The sequence below is a fragment of the Oncorhynchus nerka genome, linkage group LG11, assembly GCF_034236695.1.
Source record: "Oncorhynchus nerka isolate Pitt River linkage group LG11, Oner_Uvic_2.0, whole genome shotgun sequence".
Lineage (NCBI taxonomy): Eukaryota > Metazoa > Chordata > Actinopteri > Salmoniformes > Salmonidae > Oncorhynchus > Oncorhynchus nerka.
The window spans coordinates 44,531,649-44,549,967 of NC_088406.1; the positions used below are offsets into that span (position 1 = coordinate 44,531,649).

The window sequence follows — 18,319 nt, forward strand, 5'->3', positions numbered from 1 at the left end:
TGATGAGTCTCTACATGCCCTGGCACCACACAGCCCATGTCCTTCTGATGAGTCTCTACGTGCCCTGGTACCACACAGCCCAGGTCCTTCTGATGAGTCTCTACGTGCCCTGGCACCACACATCCCAGGTCCTTCTGATGAGTCTCTACGTGCCCTGGCACTACACAGCCAAGGTCATTCTGATGAGTCTCTACATGCCCTGATGCCACACAGCCCAGGTCCTTCTGATGAGTCTGTACGTTCCCTGGCACCACACAGCCCAGGTCCTTCTGATGAGTCTCTACGTGCCCTGATACCACACAGCCCAGGTCCTTCTGATGAGTCTGTACGTGCCCTGGTACCACACAGCTCAGGTCCTTCTGATGAGTCTCTACATGCCCTGGCACCACACAGCCCAGGTCCTTCTGATGAGTCTCTACATGCCCTGGTACCACACAGCCCAGGTCCTTCTGATGAGTCTCTACATGCCCTGGCACCACACAGCCCAGGTCCTTCTGATGAGTCTCTACATGCCCTGGTACCACACAGCCCAAGTCCTTCTGATGAGTCTCTACATGCCCTGGCACCACACAGCCCAGGTCCTTCTGATGAGTCTCTACATGCCCTGGTACCACACAGCCCAGGTCCTTCTGATGAGTCTCTACATGCCCTGGCACCACACAGCCCAGGTCCTTCTGATGAGTCTCTACATGCCCTGGCACCACACAGCCCAGGTCCTTCTGATGAGTCTCTACGTGCCCTGGCACCACACAGCCCAGGTCCTTCTGATGAGTCTCTACATGCCCTGGCACCACACAGCCCATGTCCTTCTGATGAGTCTCTACATGCCCTGGCACCACACAGCCCATGTCCTTCTGATGAGTCTCTACGTGCCCTGGCACCACACAGCCCAGGTCCTTCTGATGAGTCTCTACATGCCCTGGTACCACACAGCCCAGGTCCTTCTGATGAGTCTCTACGTGCCCTGGCACCACACAGCCCAGGTCCTTCTGATGAGTCTCTACGTGCCCTGGTACCACACAGCCCAGGTCCTTCTGATGAGTCTCTACATGCCCTGGTACCACACAGCCCAGGTCCTTCTGATGAGTCTCTACATGCCCTGGCACCACACAGCCCAGGTCCTTCTGATGAGTCTCTACATGCCCTGGCACCACACAGCCCAGGTCCTTCTGATGAGTCTCTACATGCCCTGGTACCACACAGCCCAGGTCCTTCTGATGAGTCTCTACATGCCCTGGCACCACACTGCCCAGGTCCTTCTGATGAGTCTCTACATGCCCTGGCACCACACAGCCCAGGTCCTTCTGATGAGTCTCTACATGCCCTGGCACCACACAGCCCAGGTCCTTCTGATGAGTCTCTACATGCCCTGGCACCACACAGCCCAGGTCCTTCTGATGAGTCTCTACATGCCCTGGCACCACACAGCCCAGGTCCTTCTGATGAGTCTCTACATGCCCTGGCACCACACAGCCCAGGTCCTTCTGATGAGTCTCTGGTACCACACAGCCCTGGCACCACACAGCCCAGGTCCTTCTGATGAGTCTCTGAGTCTCTACATGCCCTGGCACACACAGCCCAGCCCTCTCTACATGCCCTGGTACCACACAGCCCAGGTCCTTCTGATGAGTCTCTACATGCCCTGGCACCACACTGCCCAGGTCCTTCTGATGAGTCTCTACATGCCCTGGCACCACACAGCCCAGGTCCTTCTGATGAGTCTCTACATGCCCTGGTACCACACAGCCCAGGTCCTTCTGATGAGTCTCTACATGCCCTGGCACCACACAGCCCAGGTCTTCTGAGAAACCCACGGCCAGACCCAGAGAGAGACAGAAGAATGATACTGTACTTTGGAAAAACAGATGCTCCATCTTCACATTCTCACTTTAGAGTGTGGATAATGCAATGTCGACGTGTGGGTCCTGAAGTGAAATGACCTAGGTTAACAGGGCTCTGTGTCTCTCTCTCTTGCCTCCCTGTGCCCGTTGTGTGCCACCCTGTCTGTGCCAGTCTGGGCGAGGAGTTCTACAGAGAGGCCATCGAGCACTGCCGCAGCTACAATGCCCGCCTGTGTGCTGAGCGCTCCATGCGCCTGCCCTTCCTGGACTCCCAGACCGGCGTGGCACAGAGCAACTGCTACATCTGGATGGAGAAGAACCACCGCGGCCCAGGTGTGTGTGTGTGTGTGTCTGTCCTTGTGCGTGTGTGTGTGTGAGGTCTAGGCTGCGCGCATGTGTGTGTGTGTTCGTGGACAGCATGTTAGAGTGTGTTCCAATGCATGAAGCCCTGTAACAAAACACAGGGTAAGAGGCAGCATGAAGAGGTATGAGGCCTGGGGTAGGGAGGTCTGGAACACAGCCTCCAGGCGTTCCGAGTTCAGTTCTCCTCTGCTCTCAGCAGCCCTTTGTCCTCTGTGTTGTTCTCCCATCTTCTCCCTCTCTCTATCGTTCTCTCCCCCTCTTCTCCCTCTCTCTATCTTTCTCTCTCCCCTCTCCTCTCTCTCTTTTTCTCTCCCCTCTACTCCCTCTCTCTATCTTTCTCTCTCCCCTCTCCTCCCTCTATATTTCTCTCCTCATCTTTGTCTCTCCCCTCTCCTTCCTCCCTCTCTCTTTCTCTCTCCCCTCCCCTCCCTCACTGTCCTTCTCTCTCCCTCTCCTCCCTCACTCTATCCTTCTGTCTCCCCTCTCCTTCCTCTCTATCTTTCTCTCTCCCCTCTCCTCCCTCACTCTATCCTTCTCTCTCCCCTCTCCTTCCTCTCTATCCTTCTTTCTCCCCTCTCCTCCCTCACTACATCCTTCTTTCTCCCCTCCCCTCTCCTCCCTCACTATATCATTCTCTCTCCCCTCTCCTTCCTCTCTATCTTTCTCTCTCCCCTCTCCTCCCTCACTCTCACCTTCTTTCTCTCCTCCCTCACTACATCCTTCTTTCTCCCCTCTCCTCCCTCACTATATCCTTCTTTCTCCCCTCTCCTCCCTCACTACATCCTTCTTTCTCCCCTCTCCTCCCTCACTCTATCCTTCTTTCTCCCCTCTCCTCCCTCACTCTATCCTTCTCTCTCCCCTCTCCTTCCTCTCTATCTTTCTCTCTCCCCTCTCCTCCCTCACTCTATCCTCCTCTCCCCCCTCTCCTCCCTCACTCTATCCTTCTCTCTCTCCCCTCTCCTCCCTCTCTCTTTCTCTCTCCCCTCTCTTCACTCTCTCTTTTCCTCCCCTCCCCTCCCTCACTATCCTTCTCTCTCAGAGACTGATGGAGGTATAGGTTTGTCAAGCACAGAGACTGATGGAGGTACAGGTTTGTCAAGCACAGAGACTGATGGAGGTATATGTTTGTCAAGCACAGAGACTGATGGAGGTATAGGTTTGTCAACCACAGAGATTGATGGAGGTACAGGTTTGTCAAGCACAGAGACTGATGGAGGTATAGGTTTGTCAAGCACAGAGACTGATGGAGGTACAGGTTTGTCAAGCACAGAGACTGATGGAGGTATATGTTTGTCAAGCACAGAGACTGATGGAGGTACAGGTTTGTCAAGCACAGAGACTGATGGAGGTATAGGTTTGTCAAGCACAGAGACTGATGGAGGTACAGGTTTGTCAAGCACAGAGACTGATGGAGGTATAGGTTTGTCAAGCACAGAGACTGATGGAGGTATAGGTTTGTCAAGCACAGAGACTGATAGAGGTATAGGTTTGTCAAACACAGAGACTGATGGAGGTATAGGTTTGTCAAGCACAGAGACTGATGGAGGTACAGGTTTGTCAAGCACAGAGACTGATGGAGGTATATGTTTGTCAAGCACAGAGACTGATGGAGGTACAGGTTTGTCAAGCACAGAGACTGATGGAGGTATAGGTTTGTCAAGCACAGAGACTGATGGAGGTACAGGTTTGTCAAGCACAGAGACTGATGGAGGTATATGTTTGTCAAGCACAGAGACTGATTGAGGTACAGGTTTGTCAAGCACAGAGACTGATGGAGGTATAGGTTTGTCAACCACAGAGACTGATGGAGGTATAGGTTTGTCAAGCACAGAGACTGATTGAGGTACAGGTTTGTCAAGCACAGAGACTGATGGAGGTATAGGTTTGTCAACCACAGAGACTGATGGAGGTATAGGTTTGTCAAGAACAGAGACTGATGGAGGTACAGGTTTGTCAAGCACAGAGACTGATGGAGGTATAGGTTTGTCAAGCACAGAGACTGATGGAGGTACAGGTTTGTCAAGCACCGAGACTGTTGGAGGTATAGGTTTGTCAAGCACAGAGACTGATGGAGGTACAGGTTTGTCAAGCACAGAGACCATAAAAGCTTAGAATTTCTGTTTGCACAAAAAAACGAACATGTCCCTTCTATTTAAAGTGGATAACATCATCACCATAACCCCTTCAGTATAGTTGAGTCTGTTTTAGCAGTTTTTCACAAACTTGTTGCATTGTTCTTTGTTTGGCCCCCAGGTTTGGCCCCAGGACAGTTGTATACTTACCCTGCGCGCTGCTGGCGCAAGAAGAGACGGCTAAACATTCTGGAGGACCCGCGCCTCGGACCCATTGAGTTTAAGATCGGTACGAGACAAGAGAACTGGAAAGGAGGATGAGGAGGCCGTAGAATGACGGAGAAAAACCACAGGAGGCTGGTGGCTTTTTAATTGTGGAGAACGGGCTCCTGGTAATGGCTTCAGTGGAAAAAGTGGAATGGTAACAAATACGTCAGAAACATGGTTTCCATGGTTTCCAGGTGTTTGATGCCATTCCATTCACTCCGTTCTAGACATTATTATGAGCCGTCCTCCCCTCAGCAGCCTCCTGTGGTGTACTGTCTGTCAGGGCAAAGAGGTAGCTGGGAATGAATTCTAACATGTAGTAGCAGGGGAATGTTACTGTATGGTGTGTGTGTGTTCAGACTACGAGGCGTCTCTGAAGAAGGAAGGGGGCTTGCCGGAGGGGCCGGTGTTGGAATCACTGCTCAGTGGAGAGACTCTGGACAAGAAGGTGGAGACCAAGGAAGAGGAACCTATGAGCGAGTGCCAGGTAAGAGGAGCTTAGAATCACTCATGGTGGCCCACACACACACACACACACACACACACACACACACACACACACACACACACACACACACACACACACACACACACACACATGGGTACGCAAGTTCTAGTTTCCCTTTGTCATGCTCTCTTGGAGCCCTCTGACCCATTCCTCTACGTCTTCACCTTGGAGTTGCTGTGTAGTTTCTTTATTCTCCTCTCTCCCTCTCTGGTTCTCTCTCTCCCTCTCTGGTTCTCACTCTCCCTCTCTGGTTGTCTCTCTCCCTCTCTGGTTCTCTCTCTCCCTCTCTGGTTGTCTCTCCCTCTCTGGTTCTCTCTCTCCCTCTCTGGTTGTCTCTCTCCCTCTCTGGTTGACTCTCTCCCTCTCTGGTTCTCTCTCCCTCTCTGATTCTCTCTCTCCCTCTCTGGTTCTCTCTCTCCCTCTCTGATTCTCTCTCTCCCTCTCTGGTTCTCTCTCTCCCTCTCTGGTTCTCTCTCTCCCTCTCTGGTTGTCTCTCTCCCTCTCTGGTTCTCTCTCTCCCTCTCTGGTTCTCTGTCTCCCTCTCTGGTTGTCTCTCTCCCTCTCTGGTTGTCTCTCTCCCTCTCTGGTTCTCTCTCTCCCTCTCTGGTTGTCTCTCCCTCTCTGGTTCTCTCTCTCCCTCTCTGGTTGTCTCTCTCCCTCTCTGGTTGTCTCTCTCCCTCTCTGGTTCTCTCTCTCCCTCTGGTTGTCTCTCTCCCTCTCTGGTTCTCTCTCTCCCTCTCTGGTTCTCTCTCTCCCTCTCTGGTTGTCTCTCTCCCTCTCTGGTTCTCTCTCCCTCTCTGGTTGTCTCTCTCCCTCTCTGGTTCTCTCTCTCCCTCTCTGGTTCTCTCTCTCCCTCTCTGGTTCTCACTCTCCCTCTCTGGTTGTCTCTCTCCCTCTCTGGTTCTCTCTCTCCCTCTCTGGTTGTCTCTCCCTCTCTGGTTCTCTCTCTCCCTCTCTGGTTGTCTCTCTCCCTCTCTGGTTCTCTCTCTCCCTCTCTGGTTGTCTCTCTCCCTCTCTGGTTCTCTCTCCCTCTCTGATTCTCTCTCTCCCTCTCTGGTTCTCTCTCTCCCTCTGGTTGTCTCTCTCCCTCTCTGGTTCTCTCTCTCCCTCTCTGGTTGTCTCTCTCCCTCTCTGGTTCTCTCTCTCCCTCTCTGGTTCTCTCTCTCCCTCTCTGGTTCTCTCTCTCCCTCTCTGGTTCTCACTCTCCCTCTCTGGTTGTCTCTCTCCCTCTCTGGTTCTCTCTCTCCCTCTCTGGTTGTCTCTCCCTCTCTGGTTCTCTCTCTCCCTCTCTGGTTGTCTCTCTCCCTCTCTGGTTGTCTCTCTCCCTCTCTGGTTCTCTCTCCCTCTCTGATTCTCTCTCTCCCTCTCTGGTTCTCTCTCTCCCTCTCTGGTTCTCTCTCTCCCTCTCTGGTTGTCTCTCTCCCTCTCTGGTTCTCTCTCTCCCTCTCTGGTTCTCTGTCTCCCTCTCTGGTTGTCTCTCTCCCTCTCTGGTTCTCTCTCTCCCTCTCTGGTTGTCTCTCCCCTCTCTGGTTCTCTCTCTCCCTCTCTGGTTGTCTCTCTCCCTCTCTGGTTCTCTCTCTCCCTCTGGTAGTCTCTCTCCCTCTCTGGTTCTCTCTCTCCCTCTCTGGTTGTCTCTCTCCCTCTCTGGTTCTCTCTCTCCCTCTCTGGTTCTCTCTCTCCCTCTCTGGTTCTCTCTCTCCCTCTCTGGTTGTCTCTCTCCCTCTCTGGTTCTCTCTCCCTCTCTGGTTCTCTCTCTCCCTCTCTGGTTCTCTCTCTCCCTCTCTGGTTGTCTCTCTCCCTCTCTGGTTCTCTCTCCCTCTCTGGTTCTCTCTCTCCCTCTCTGGTTCTCTCTCTCCCTCTCTGGTTCTCTCTCTAGCTCTCTGGTTCTCTCTCTCCCTCTCTGGTTGTCTCTCCCTCTCTGGTTGTCTCTCCCTCTCTGGTTCTCTCTCCCTCTCTGGTTCTCTCTCTCCCTCTCTGGTTCTCTCTCTCCCTCTCTGGTTGTCTCTCCCTCTCTGGTTGTCTCTCCCACTCTGGTTCTCTCTATCCCTCTCTGGTTCTCTCTATCCCTCTCTGGTTCTCTCTCTCCCTCTCTGGTTCTCTCTCTCCCTCTCTGGTTGTCTCTCTCCCTCTCTGGTTGTCTCTCCCTCTCTGGTTCTCTCTCTCCCTCTCTGGTTCTCTCTCTCCCTCTCTGGTTCTCTCTCCCTCTCTGGTTGTCTCTCCCTCTCTGGTTCTCTCTCCCTCTCTGGTTCTCTCTCTCCCTCTCTGGTTCTCTCTCTCCCTCTCTGGTTGTCTCTCCCTCTCTGGTTGTCTCTCCCACTCTGGTTCTCTCTATCCCTCTCTGGTTCTCTCTATCCCTCTCTGGTTCTCTCTCTCCCTCTCTGGTTCTCTCTCTCCCTCTCTGGTTGTCTCTCTCCCTCTCTGGTTGTCTCTCCCTCTCTGGTTCTCTCTCTCCCTCTCTGGTTCTCTCTCTCCCTCTCTGGTTCTCTCTCTCCCTCTGGTTCTCTCTCTCCCTCTCTGGTTCTCTCTCTCTCTCCCTCTCTGGTTCTCTCTCTCTCTCCCTCTCTGGTTCTCTCTCCCTCTCTGGTTCTCTCTCTCCCTCTCTGGTTCTCTCTCCCTCTCTGGTTCTCTCTCTCCCTCTCTGGCTGTCTCTCCCTCTGTGGTTCTCTCTCTCCCTCTCTGGTTCTCTTTCCCTCTCTGGTTCTCTCTCTCCCTCTCTGGTTCTCTCTCTCCCTCTCTGGTTCTCTCTCCCTCTCTGGTTCTCTCTCTCCCTCTCTGGTTCTCTCTCCCTCTCTGGTTCTCTCTCTCCTCTCTGGTTCTCTCTCTCCCTCTCTGGTTCTCTCTCTCCCTCTCTGGTTCTCTCTCTCCCTCTCTGGTTCTCTCTCTAGCTCTCTGGTTCTCTCTCTAGCTCTCTGGTTCTCTCTCTCCCTCTCTGGTTCTCTCTCTCCCTCTCTGGATCTCTCTCTCCCTCTCTGGTTCTCTCTCTCCATCTCTGGTTCTCTCTCTAGCTCTCTGGTTCTCTCTCTCCCTCTAGCTCTCTGGTTCTCTCTACCTCCCTCTCTAGTTCTCTCTCCCCCTCTGGTTCACTCTCTCTCCCTCTGTCTCTCTCTCGCTCTCTCTGGTTCTCTCTCTCTCCCCCTCTGGTTCACTCTCTCTCCCCCTGTCTCTCTCTCGCACTCTCTGGTTCTCTCTCTCTAGTTCTCTCTCCCCCTCTGGTTCACTCTCTCTCTCTCGCTCTCTCTGGTTCTCTCTCTCTAGTTATCTCTCTCCCTCTCTGGTTCTCTCTCTCTAGCTCTCTGGTTCTCTCTCTCCCTCTCTGGTTCTCTCTCTAGCTCTCTGGTTCTCTCTCTAGCTCTCTGGTTCTCTCTCTCCCTCTCTGGTTCTCTCTAGCTCTCTGGTTCTCTCTCTCGCTCTCTGGTTCTCTCTCTCGCTCTCTGGTTCTCTCTCTAGCTCTCTGGTTCTCTCTCCCTCTCTGGTTCTCTCTCTCCCTCTCTGGTTCTCTCTCCCTCTCTGGTTCTCTCTCCCTCTCTGGTTCTCTCTCTCCCTCTCTGGTTCTCTCTCCCTCTCTGGTTCTCTCTCTCCCTCTCTGGTTCTCTCTCTCCCTCTCTGGTTGTCTCTCCCTCTCTGGTTCTCTCTCTCCCTCTCTGGTTCTCTCTCTCCCTCTCTGGTTCTCTCTCTCTCTCCCTCTCTGGTTCTCTCTCTCCCTCTCTGGTTCTCTCTCTCTCTCCCTCTCTGGTTCTCTCTCTCTCTCCCTCTCTGGTTCTCTCTCTCCCTCTCTGGTTCTCTCTCTCTCCTCTCTCTGGTTCTCTCTCCCTCTCTGGTTCTCTCTCCCTCTCTGGTTCTCTCTCTCCCTCTCTGGTTCTCTCTCTCCCTCTCTGGTTCTCTCTCCCTCTCTGGTTCTCTCTCTCCCTCTCTGGTTCTCTCTCTCCCTCTCTGGTTGTCTCTCCCTCTCTGGTTCTCTCTCTCCCTCTCTGGTTCTCTTTCTCCCTCTCTGGTTCTCTCTCCCTCTCTGGTTCTCTCTCCCTCTCTGGTTCTCTCTCTCCCTCTCTGGTTCTCTCTCTCCCTCTCTGGTTCTCTCTCCCTCTCTGGTTCTCTCTCTCCCTCTCTGGTTGTCTCTCCCTCTCTGGTTCTCTCTCTCCCTCTCTGGTTCTCTCTCTCCCTCTCTGGTTCTCTCTCTCCCTCTCTGGTTCTCTCTCTCCCTCTCTGGTTCTCTCTCTCCCTCTCTGGTTCTCTCTCTAGCTCTCTGGTTCTCTCTCTAGCTCTCTGGTTCTCTCTCTAGCTCTCTGGTTCTCTCTCTCCATCTCTGGTTCTCTCTCTAGCTCTCTGGTTCTCTCTCTCCCTCTAGCTCTCTGGTTCTCTCTACCTCCCTCTCTAGTTCTCTCTCCCCCTCTGGTTCACTCTCTCTCCCTCTGTCTCTCTCTCGCTCTCTCTGGTTCTCTCTCTCTCCCCCTCTGGTTCACTCTCTCTCCCTCTGTCTCTCTCTCGCACTCTCTGGTTCTCTCTCTCTAGTTCTCTCTCCCCCTCTGGTTCACTCTCTCTCCCTCTCTGTCTCTCTCTCGCTCTCTCTGGTTCTCTCTCTCTAGTTATCTCTCTCCCTCTCTGGTTCTCTCTCTCTAGCTCTCTGGTTCTCTCTCTCCCTCTCTGGTTCTCTCTCTAGCTCTCTGGTTCTCTCTCTAGCTCTCTGGTTCTCTCTCTCCCTCTCTGGTTCTCTCTAGCTCTCTGGTTCTCTCTCTAGCTCTCTGGTTCTCTCTCTCGCTCTCTGGTTCTCTCTCTAGCTCTCTGGTTCTCTCTCTCCCTCTCTGGTTCTCTCTAGCTCTCTGGTTCTCTCTCTAGCTCTATGGTTCTCTCTCTAGCTCTCTGGTTCTCTCTCTCCCTCTCTGGTTCTCTCTCTAGCTCTCTGGTTCTTTCTCTCCCTCTCTGGTTCTCTCTCTAGCTCTCTGGTTCTCTCTCTCCCTCTCTGGTTCTCTCTCTCCCTCTCTGGTTCTCTCTCTCTAGCTATATGTTTCTCTCTCTCCCTCTCTGGTTCTCTCTCTCCCACTATGGTTCTCTCCCTCTCTGGTTCTCTCTCTCCCTCTCTGGTTCTCTCTCTCCCACTATGGTTATCTCTCTCCCTCTCTGGTTCTCTCTCTCTAGCTCTCTGGTTCTCTCTCTCCCTCTCTGGTTCTCTCTCTAGCTCTCTGTTTCTCTCTCTCTAGCCCTCTGTTTCTCTCTCTCCCTCTCTGGTTCTCTCTAGCTCTCTGGTTCTCTCTCTAGCTCTCTGGTTCTCTCTCTCCCTCTCTGGTTCTCTCTCTAGCTCTCTGGTTCTCTCTCTCCCTCTCTGGTTCTCTCTAGCTCTCTGGTTCTCTCTCTCCCTCTCTGGTTCTCTCTCTAGCTCTATGGTTCTCTCTCTAGCTCTCTGGTTCTCTCTCTCCCTCTCTGGTTCTCTCTCTAGCTTTCTGGTTCTTTCTCTCCCTCTCTGGTTCTCTCTCTCCCTCTCTGGTTCTCTCTCTAGCTCTCTGGTTCTCTCTCTCCCTCTCTGGTTCTCTCTCTCCCTCTCTGGTTCTCTCTCTCCCTCTCTGGTTGTCTCTCCCTCTCTGGTTCTCTCTCTCCCTCTCTGGTTCTCTCTCTCCCTCTCTGGTTGTCTCTCCCTCTCTGGTTCTCTCTATACCTCTCTGGTTCTCTCTCTCCCTCTCTGGTTCTCTCTCTCCCTCTCTGGTTGTCTCTCCCTCTCTGGTTCTCTCTCCCTCTCTGGTTCTCTCTCTCCTCTCTGGTTCTCTCTCTCCCTCTCTGGTTCTCTCTCTCCCTCTCTGGTTGTCTCTCTCTCTCCCTCTCTGGTTCTCTCTCTCCCTCTCTGGTTGTCTCTCCCTCTCTGGTTCTCTCTCCCTCTCTGGTTCTCTCTCTCCCTCTCTGGTTCTCTCTCTCCCTCTCTGGTTCTCTCTCTCCCACTATGGTTATCTCTCTCCCTCTCTGGTTCTCTCTCTCTAGCTCTCTGGTTCTCTCTCTCCCTCTCTGGTTCTCTCTCTAGCTCTCTGTTTCTCTCTCTCTAGCCCTCTGTTTCTCTCTCTCCCTCTCTGGTTCTCTCTAGCTCTCTGGTTCTCTCTCTAGCTCTCTGGTTCTCTCTCTCCCTCTCTGGTTCTCTCTCTAGCTCTCTGGTTCTCTCTCTCCCTCTCTGGTTCTCTCTAGCTCTCTGGTTCTCTCTCTCCCTCTCTGGTTCTCTCTCTAGCTCTATGGTTCTCTCTCTAGCTCTCTGGTTCTCTCTCTCCCTCTCTGGTTCTCTCTCTAGCTTTCTGGTTCTTTCTCTCCCTCTCTGGTTCTCTCTCTCCCTCTCTGGTTCTCTCTCTAGCTCTCTGGTTCTCTCTCTCCCTCTCTGGTTGTCTCTCCCTCTCTGGTTCTCTCTCCCTCTCTGGTTCTCTCTCTCCCTCTCTGGTTCTCTCTCTCCCTCTCTGGTTGTCTCTCCCCTCTCTGGTTCTCTCTCTCCCTCTCTGGTTCTCTCTCTCCCTCTCTGGTTGTCTCTCCCTCTCTGGTTCTCTCTATACCTCTCTGGTTCTCTCTCTCCCTCTCTGGTTCTCTCTCTCCCTCTCTGGTTGTCTCTCCCTCTCTGGTTGTCTCTCCCTCTCTGGTTGTCTCTCCCTCTCTGGTTCTCTCTCTCTCTCCCTCTCTGGTTCTCTCTCTCTCTCCCTCTCTGGTTCTCTCTCTCCCTCTCTGGTTGTCTCTCCCTCTCTCGTTCTCTCTCCCTCTCTGGTTCTCTCTCTCCCTCTCTGGTTCTCTCTCTCCCTCTCTGGTTGTCTCTCCCTCTCTGGTTCTCTCTCTCCCTCTCTGGTTCTCTCTAGCTCTCTGGTTCTCTCTCTCCCTCTAGCTCTCTGGTTCTCTCTCTACCTCCCTCTCTAGTTCTCTCTCCCCCTCTGGTTCACTCTCTCTCCCTCTGTCTCTCTCTCTCCTCTCTCTGGTTCTCTCTCTCTCCCCCTCTGGTTCCTCTCTCTCTCCCTCTGTCTCTCTCTCGCCTCTCTGGTTCTCTCTCTCTAGTTCTCTCTCCCCCTCTGGTTCACTCTCTCTCCCTCTGTCTCTCTCTCGCTCTCTCTGGTTCTCTCTCTCTCCCCCTCTGGTTCACTCTCTCTCCCTCTGTCTCTCTCTCGCACTCTCTGGTTCTCTCTCTCTGGTTCTCTCTCCCTCTCTGGTTCTCTCTCTCCCTCTCTGGTTCTCTCTCTCCCTCTCTGGTTCTCTCTCTCCCTCTCTGGTTGTCTCTCCCTCTCTGGTTCTCTCTCTCCCTCTCTGGTTCTCTCTCCCTCTCTGGTTCTCTCTCTCCCTCTCTGGTTCTCTCTCCCTCTCTGGTTCTCTCTCCCTCTCTGGTTCTCTCTCCCTCTCTGGTTCTCTCTCTCCCCTCTCTGGTTCTCTCTCTCCCTCTCTGGTTCTCTCTCTCTCCTCTCTGGTTCTCTCTCTAGCTCTCTGGTTCTCTCTCTAGCTCTCTGGTTCTCTCTCTCCCTCTCTGGTTCTCTCTCTCCCTCTCTGGATCTCTCTCACTCTCTGGTTCTCTCTCTCCCTCTCTGGTTCTCTCTCTCCCTCTCTGGTTCTCTCTCTCCCTCTCTGGTTGTCTCTCCCTCTCTGGTTCTCTCTCTCCCTCTCTGGTTCTCTCTCCCTCTCTGGTTCTCTCTCTCCCTCTCTGGTTCTCTCTCCCTCTCTGGTTCTCTCTCTCCCTCTCTGGTTGTCTCTCCCTCTCTGGTTCTCTCTCTCCCTCTCTGGTTCTCTCTCTCCCTCTCTGGTTCTCTCTCTCCCTCTCTGGTTCTCTCTCTCCCTCTCTGGTTCTCTCTCTCCCTCTCTGGTTCTCTCTCTCCCTCTCTGGTTCTCTCTCTCCCTCTCTGGTTCTCTCTCTAGCTCTCTGGTTCTCTCTCTAGCTCTCTGGTTCTCTCTCTCTAGCTCTCTGTTTCTCTCTCTCTAGCCCTCTGTTTCTCTCTCTCCCTCTCTGGTTCTCTCTCTAGCTCTCTGGTTCTCTCTCTAGCTCTCTGGTTCTCTCTCTCCCTCTCTGGTTCTCTCTCTAGCTCTCTGGTTCTCTCTCTCCCTCTCTGGTTCTCTCTAGCTCTCTGGTTTCTCTCTCTCCCTCTCTGGTTCTCTCTCTAGCTCTATGGTTCTCTCTCTAGCTCTCTGGTTCTCTCTCTCCCTCTCTGGTTCTCTCTCTAGCTTTCTGGTTCTTTCTCTCCCTCTCTGGTTCTCTCTCTCCCTCTCTGGTTCTCTCTCTCTAGCTCTCTGGTTCTCTCTCTCCCTCTCTGGTTCTCTCTCCCTCTCTGGTTCTCTCTCTCCCTCTCTGGTTCTCTCTCTCCCTCTCTGGTTGTCTCTCCCTCTCTGGTTCTCTCTCTCCCTCTCTGGTTCTCTCTCTCCCTCTCTGGTTGTCTCTCCCTCTCTGGTTCTCTCTATACCTCTCTGGTTCTCTCTCTCCCTCTGGTTCTCTCTCTCCCCTCTCTGGTTGTCTCTCCCTCTCTGGTTGTCTCTCCCTCTCTGGTTGTCTCTCCCTCTCTGGTTCTCTCTCTCTCTCCTCTCTGGTTCTCTCTCTCCCTCCCTCTCTGGTTCTCTCTCTCCCTCTCTGGTTGTCTCTCCCTCTCTGGTTCTCTCCCTCTCTGGTTCTCTCTCTCCCTCTCTGGTTCTCTCTCTCCCTCTCTGGTTGTCTCTCCCTCTCTGGTTCTCTCTCTCCCTCTCTGGTTCTCTCTAGCTCTCTGGTTCTCTCTCTCCCTCTAGCTCTCTGGTTCTCTCTACCTCCCTCTCTAGTTCTCTCTCCCCCTCTGGTTCACTCTCTCTCCCTCTGTCTCTCTCTCGCTCTCTCTGGTTCTCTCTCTCTCCCCCTCTGGTTTCTCTCTCTCCCTCTGTCTCTCTCTCGCTTCTCTGGTTCTCTCTCTCTCTGTTCTCTCTCTCCCCTCTGGTTCCTCTCTCTCCCTCTGTCTCTCTCTCGCTCTCTCTGGTTCTCTCTCTCTCCCCCTCTGGTTCACTCTCTCTCCCTCTGTCTCTCTCTCGCACTCTCTGGTTCTCTCTCTCTGGTTCTCTCTCCCTCTCTGGTTCTCTCTCTCCCTCTCTGGTTCTCTCTCTCCCTCTCTGGTTCTCTCTCTCCCTCTCTGGTTGTCTCTCCCTCTCTGGTTCTCTCTCTCCCTCTCTGGTTCTCTCTCCCTCTCTGGTTCTCTCTCTCCCTCTCTGGTTCTCTCTCCCTCTCTGGTTCTCTCTCCCTCTCTGGTTCTCTCTCCCTCTCTGGTTCTCTCTCTCCCTCTCTGGTTCTCTCTCTCCCTCTCTGGTTCTCTCTCTCCCTCTCTGGTTCTCTCTCTAGCTCTCTGGTTCTCTCTCTAGCTCTCTGGTTCTCTCTCTCCCTCTCTGGTTCTCTCTCTCCCTCTCTGGATCTCTCTCACTCTCTGGTTCTTCTCTCTCTCCATCTCTGGTTTCTCTCTCTAGCTCTCTGGTTCTCTCTCTCCCTCTAGCTCTCTGGTTCTCTCTACCTCCCTCTCTAGTTCTCTCTCTCCCCCTCTGGTTCACTCTCTCCCTGTGTCTCTCTCTCGCTCTCTCTGGTTCTCTCTCTCTCTCCCCTCTGGTTCCTCTCTCTCCCTCTGTCTCTCTCTCGCACTCTCTGGTTCTCTCTCTCTAGTTCTCTCTCTGTCTCTGGTTCACTCTCTCCCTCTCTGTCTCTCTCTCGCTCTCTCTGGTTCTCTCTCTCTAGTTATCGCTCTCCTCTCTGGTTCTCTCTCTAGCTCTCTGGTTCTCTCTCTAGCTCTCTGGTTCTCTCTCTCCCTCTCTGGTTCTCTCTCTAGCTCTCTGGTTTCTCTCTCTCGCTCTCTGGTTCTCTCTCTCCTCTCTGGTTCTCTCTCTAGCTCTCTGGTTCTCTCTCCCTCTCTGGTTCTCTCTCTCCCTCTCTGGTTCTCTCTCCCTCTCTGGTTCTCTCTCCCTCTCTGGTTCTCTCTCTCCCTCTCTGGTTCTCTCTCCCTCTCTGGTTCTCTCTCTCCCTCTCTGGTTCTCTCTCTCCCTCTCTGGTTGTCTCTCCCTCTCTGGTTCTCTCTCTCCTCTCTGGTTCTCTCTCTCCCTCTCTGGTTCTCTCTCTCTCTCCCTCTCTGGTTCTCTCTCTCCTCTCTGGTTCTCTCTCTCTCTCCCTCTCTGGTTCTCTCTCTCTCTCCCTCTCTGGTTCTCTCTCTCCCTCTCTGGTTCTCTCTCCCTCTCTGGTTCTCTCTCTCTCCCTCTCTGGTTCTCTCTCTCCCTCTCTGGTTCTCTCTCTCCCTCTCTCTGGTTCTCTCTCCCTCTCTGGTTCTCTCTCTCCCTCTCTGGTTCTCTCTCTCCCTCTCTGGTTGTCTCTCCCTCTCTGGTTCTCTCTCTCCCTCTCTGGTTCTCTTTCTCCCTCTCTGGTTCTCTCTCCCTCTCTGGTTCTCTCTCTCCCTCTCTGGTTCTCTCTCTCCCTCTCTGGTTCTCTCTCTCCCTCTCTGGTTCTCTCTCCCTCTCTGGTTCTCTCTCTCCCTCTCTGGTTGTCTCTCCCTCTCTGGTTCTCTCTCTCCCTCTCTGGTTCTCTCTCTCCCTCTCTGGTTCTCTCTCTCCCTCTCTGGTTCTCTCTCTCCCTCTCTGGTTCTCTCTCTCCCTCTCTGGTTCTCTCTCTCCCTCTCTGGTTCTCTCTCTAGCTCTCTGGTTCTCTCTCTAGCTCTCTGGTTCTCTCTCTAGCTCTCTGTTTCTCTCTCTCTAGCCCTCTGTTTCTCTCTCTCCCTCTCTGGTTCTCTCTAGCTCTCTGGTTCTCTCTCTAGCTCTCTGGTTCTCTCTCTCCCTCTCTGGTTCTCTCTCTAGCTCTCTGGTTCTCTCTCTCCCTCTCTGGTTCTCTCTAGCTCTCTGGTTCTCTCTCTCCCTCTCTGGTTCTCTCTCTAGCTCTATGGTTCTCTCTCTAGCTCTCTGGTTCTCTCTCTCCCTCTCTGGTTCTCTCTCTAGCTTTCTGGTTCTTTCTCTCCCTCTCTGGTTCTCTCTCTCCCTCTCTGGTTCTCTCTCTAGCTCTCTGGTTCTCTCTCTCCCTCTCTGGTTCTCTCTCCCTCTCTGGTTCTCTCTCTCCCTCTCTGGTTCTCTCTCTCCCTCTCTGGTTGTCTCTCCCTCTCTGGTTCTCTCTCTCCCTCTCTGGTTCTCTCTCTCCCTCTCTGGTTGTCTCTCCCTCTCTGGTTCTCTCTATACCTCTCTGGTTCTCTCTCTCCCTCTCTGGTTCTCTCTCTCCCTCTCTGGTTGTCTCTCCCTCTCTGGTTGTCTCTCCCTCTCTGGTTGTCTCTCCCTCTCTGGTTCTCTCTCTCTCTCCCTCTCTGGTTCTCTCTCTCTCTCCCTCTCTGGTTCTCTCTCTCCCTCTCTGGTTGTCTCTCCCTCTCTGGTTCTCTCTCCCTCTCTGGTTCTCTCTCTCCCTCTCTGGTTCTCTCTCTCCCTCTCTGGTTGTCTCTCCCTCTCTGGTTCTCTCTCTCCCTCTCTGGTTCTCTCTAGCTCTCTGGTTCTCTCTCTCCCTCTAGCTCTCTGGTTCTCTCTACCTCCCTCTCTAGTTCTCTCTCCCCCTCTGGTTCACTCTCTCTCCCTCTGTCTCTCTCTCGCTCTCTCTGGTTCTCTCTCTCTCCCCCTCTGGTTCACTCTCTCTCCCTCTGTCTCTCTCTCGCACTCTCTGGTTCTCTCTCTCTAGTTCTCTCTCCCCCTCTGGTTCACTCTCTCTCCCTCTGTCTCTCTCTCGCTCTCTCTGGTTCTCTCTCTCTCCCCCTCTGGTTCACTCTCTCTCCCTCTGTCTCTCTCTCGCACTCTCTGGTTCTCTCTCTCTGGTTCTCTCTCCCTCTCTGGTTCTCTCTCCCTCTCTGGTTCTCTCTCTCCCTCTCTGGTTCTCTCTCTCCCTCTCTGGTTCTCTCTCTCCCTCTCTGGTTGTCTCTCTCCCTCTCTGGTTCTCTCTCCCTCTCTGGTTCTCTCTCTCCCTCTCTGGTTCTCTCTCCCTCTCTGGTTCTCTCTCTCCTCTCTGGTTCTCTCTCCCTCTCTGGTTCTCTCTCTCCCTCTCTGGTTCTCTCTCTCCCTCTCTGGTTCTCTCTCTAGCTCTCTGGTTCTCTCTCTAGCTCTCTGGTTCTCTCTCTCCCTCTCTGGTTCTCTCTCTCCCTCTCTGGATCTCTCTCACTCTCTGGTTCTCTCTCTCCATCTCTGGTTCTCTCTCTAGCTCTCTGGTTCTCTCTCTCCCTCTAGCTCTCTGGTTCTCTCTACCTCCCTCTCTAGTTCTCTCTCCCCCTCTGGTTCACTCTCTCTCCCTGTGTCTCTCTCTCGCTCTCTCTGGTTCTCTCTCTCTCCCCCTCTGGTTCACTCTCTCTCCCTCTGTCTCTCTCTCACACTCTCTGGTTCTCTCTCTCTAGTTCTCTCTCCCCCTCTGGTTCACTCTCTCTCCCTCTCTGTCTCTCTCTCGCTCTCTCTGGTTCTCTCTCTCTAGTTATCGCTCTCCCTCTCTGGTTCTCTCTCTCCCTCTCTGGTTCTCTCTCTCCCTCTCTGGTTGTCTCTCCCTCTCTGGTTCTCTCTCTCCCTCTCTGGTTCTCTCTCTCCCTCTCTGGTTCTCTCTCTCCCTCTCTGGTTCTCTCTCTCCCTCTCTGGTTCTCTCTCTAGCTCTCTGGTTCTCTCTCTAGCTCTCTGGTTCTCTCTCTCACTCTCTGGTTCTCTCTCTCCATCTCTGGTTCTCTCTCTAGCTCTCTGGTTCTCTCTCTCCCTCTAGCTCTCTGGTTCTCTCTACCTCCCTCTCTAGTTCTCTCTCCCCCTCTGGTTCACTCTCTCTCCCTCTGTCTCTCTCTCGCTCTCTCTGGTTCTCTCTCTCTCCCCCTCTGGTTCACTCTCTCTCCCTCTCTGTCTCTCTCTCGCTCTCTCTGGTTCTCTCTCTCTAGTTATCTCTCTCCCTCTCTGGTTCTCTCTCTCTAGCTCTCTGGTTCTCTCTCTCCCTCTCTGGTTCTCTCTCTAGCTCTCTGGTTCTCTCTCTAGCTCTCTGGATCTCTCTCTCCCTCTCTGGTTCTCTCTAGCTCTCTGGTTCTCTCTCTAGCTCTCTGGTTCTCTCTCTCACTCTCTGGTTCTCTCTCTAGCTCTCTGGTTCTCTCTCTCCCTCTCTGGTTCTCTCTAGCTCTATGGTTCTCTCTCTAGCTCTCTGGTTCTCTCTCTCCCTCTCTGGTTCTCTCTCTAGCTCTCTGGTTCTTTCTCTCCCTCTCTGGTTCTCTCTCTAGCTCTCTGGTTCTCTCTCTCCCTCTCTGGTTCTCTCTCTCCCTCTCTGGTTCTCTCTCTCTAGCTATATGTTTCTCTCTCTCCCTCTCTGGTTCTCTCTC

At 53.3% G+C, this 18,319-nt stretch overlaps 1 protein-coding gene across 1 annotated transcript in view; it reads left to right on the plus strand.

Annotated features, from left to right (window-relative positions):
• Window positions 1-18,319, plus strand: part of LOC115137806 (zinc finger protein neuro-d4-like) — an 87,627-nt gene that overhangs the window by 23,332 nt on the left and 45,976 nt on the right. The window contains exons 3-5 of the mRNA XM_065024568.1: window positions 2,014-2,174; window positions 4,458-4,565; window positions 4,903-5,030. Coding sequence (XP_064880640.1) covers window positions 2,014-2,174; window positions 4,458-4,565; window positions 4,903-5,030 — 397 coding nt within the window. The remainder of the gene's footprint in view (window positions 1-2,013; window positions 2,175-4,457; window positions 4,566-4,902; window positions 5,031-18,319) is intronic.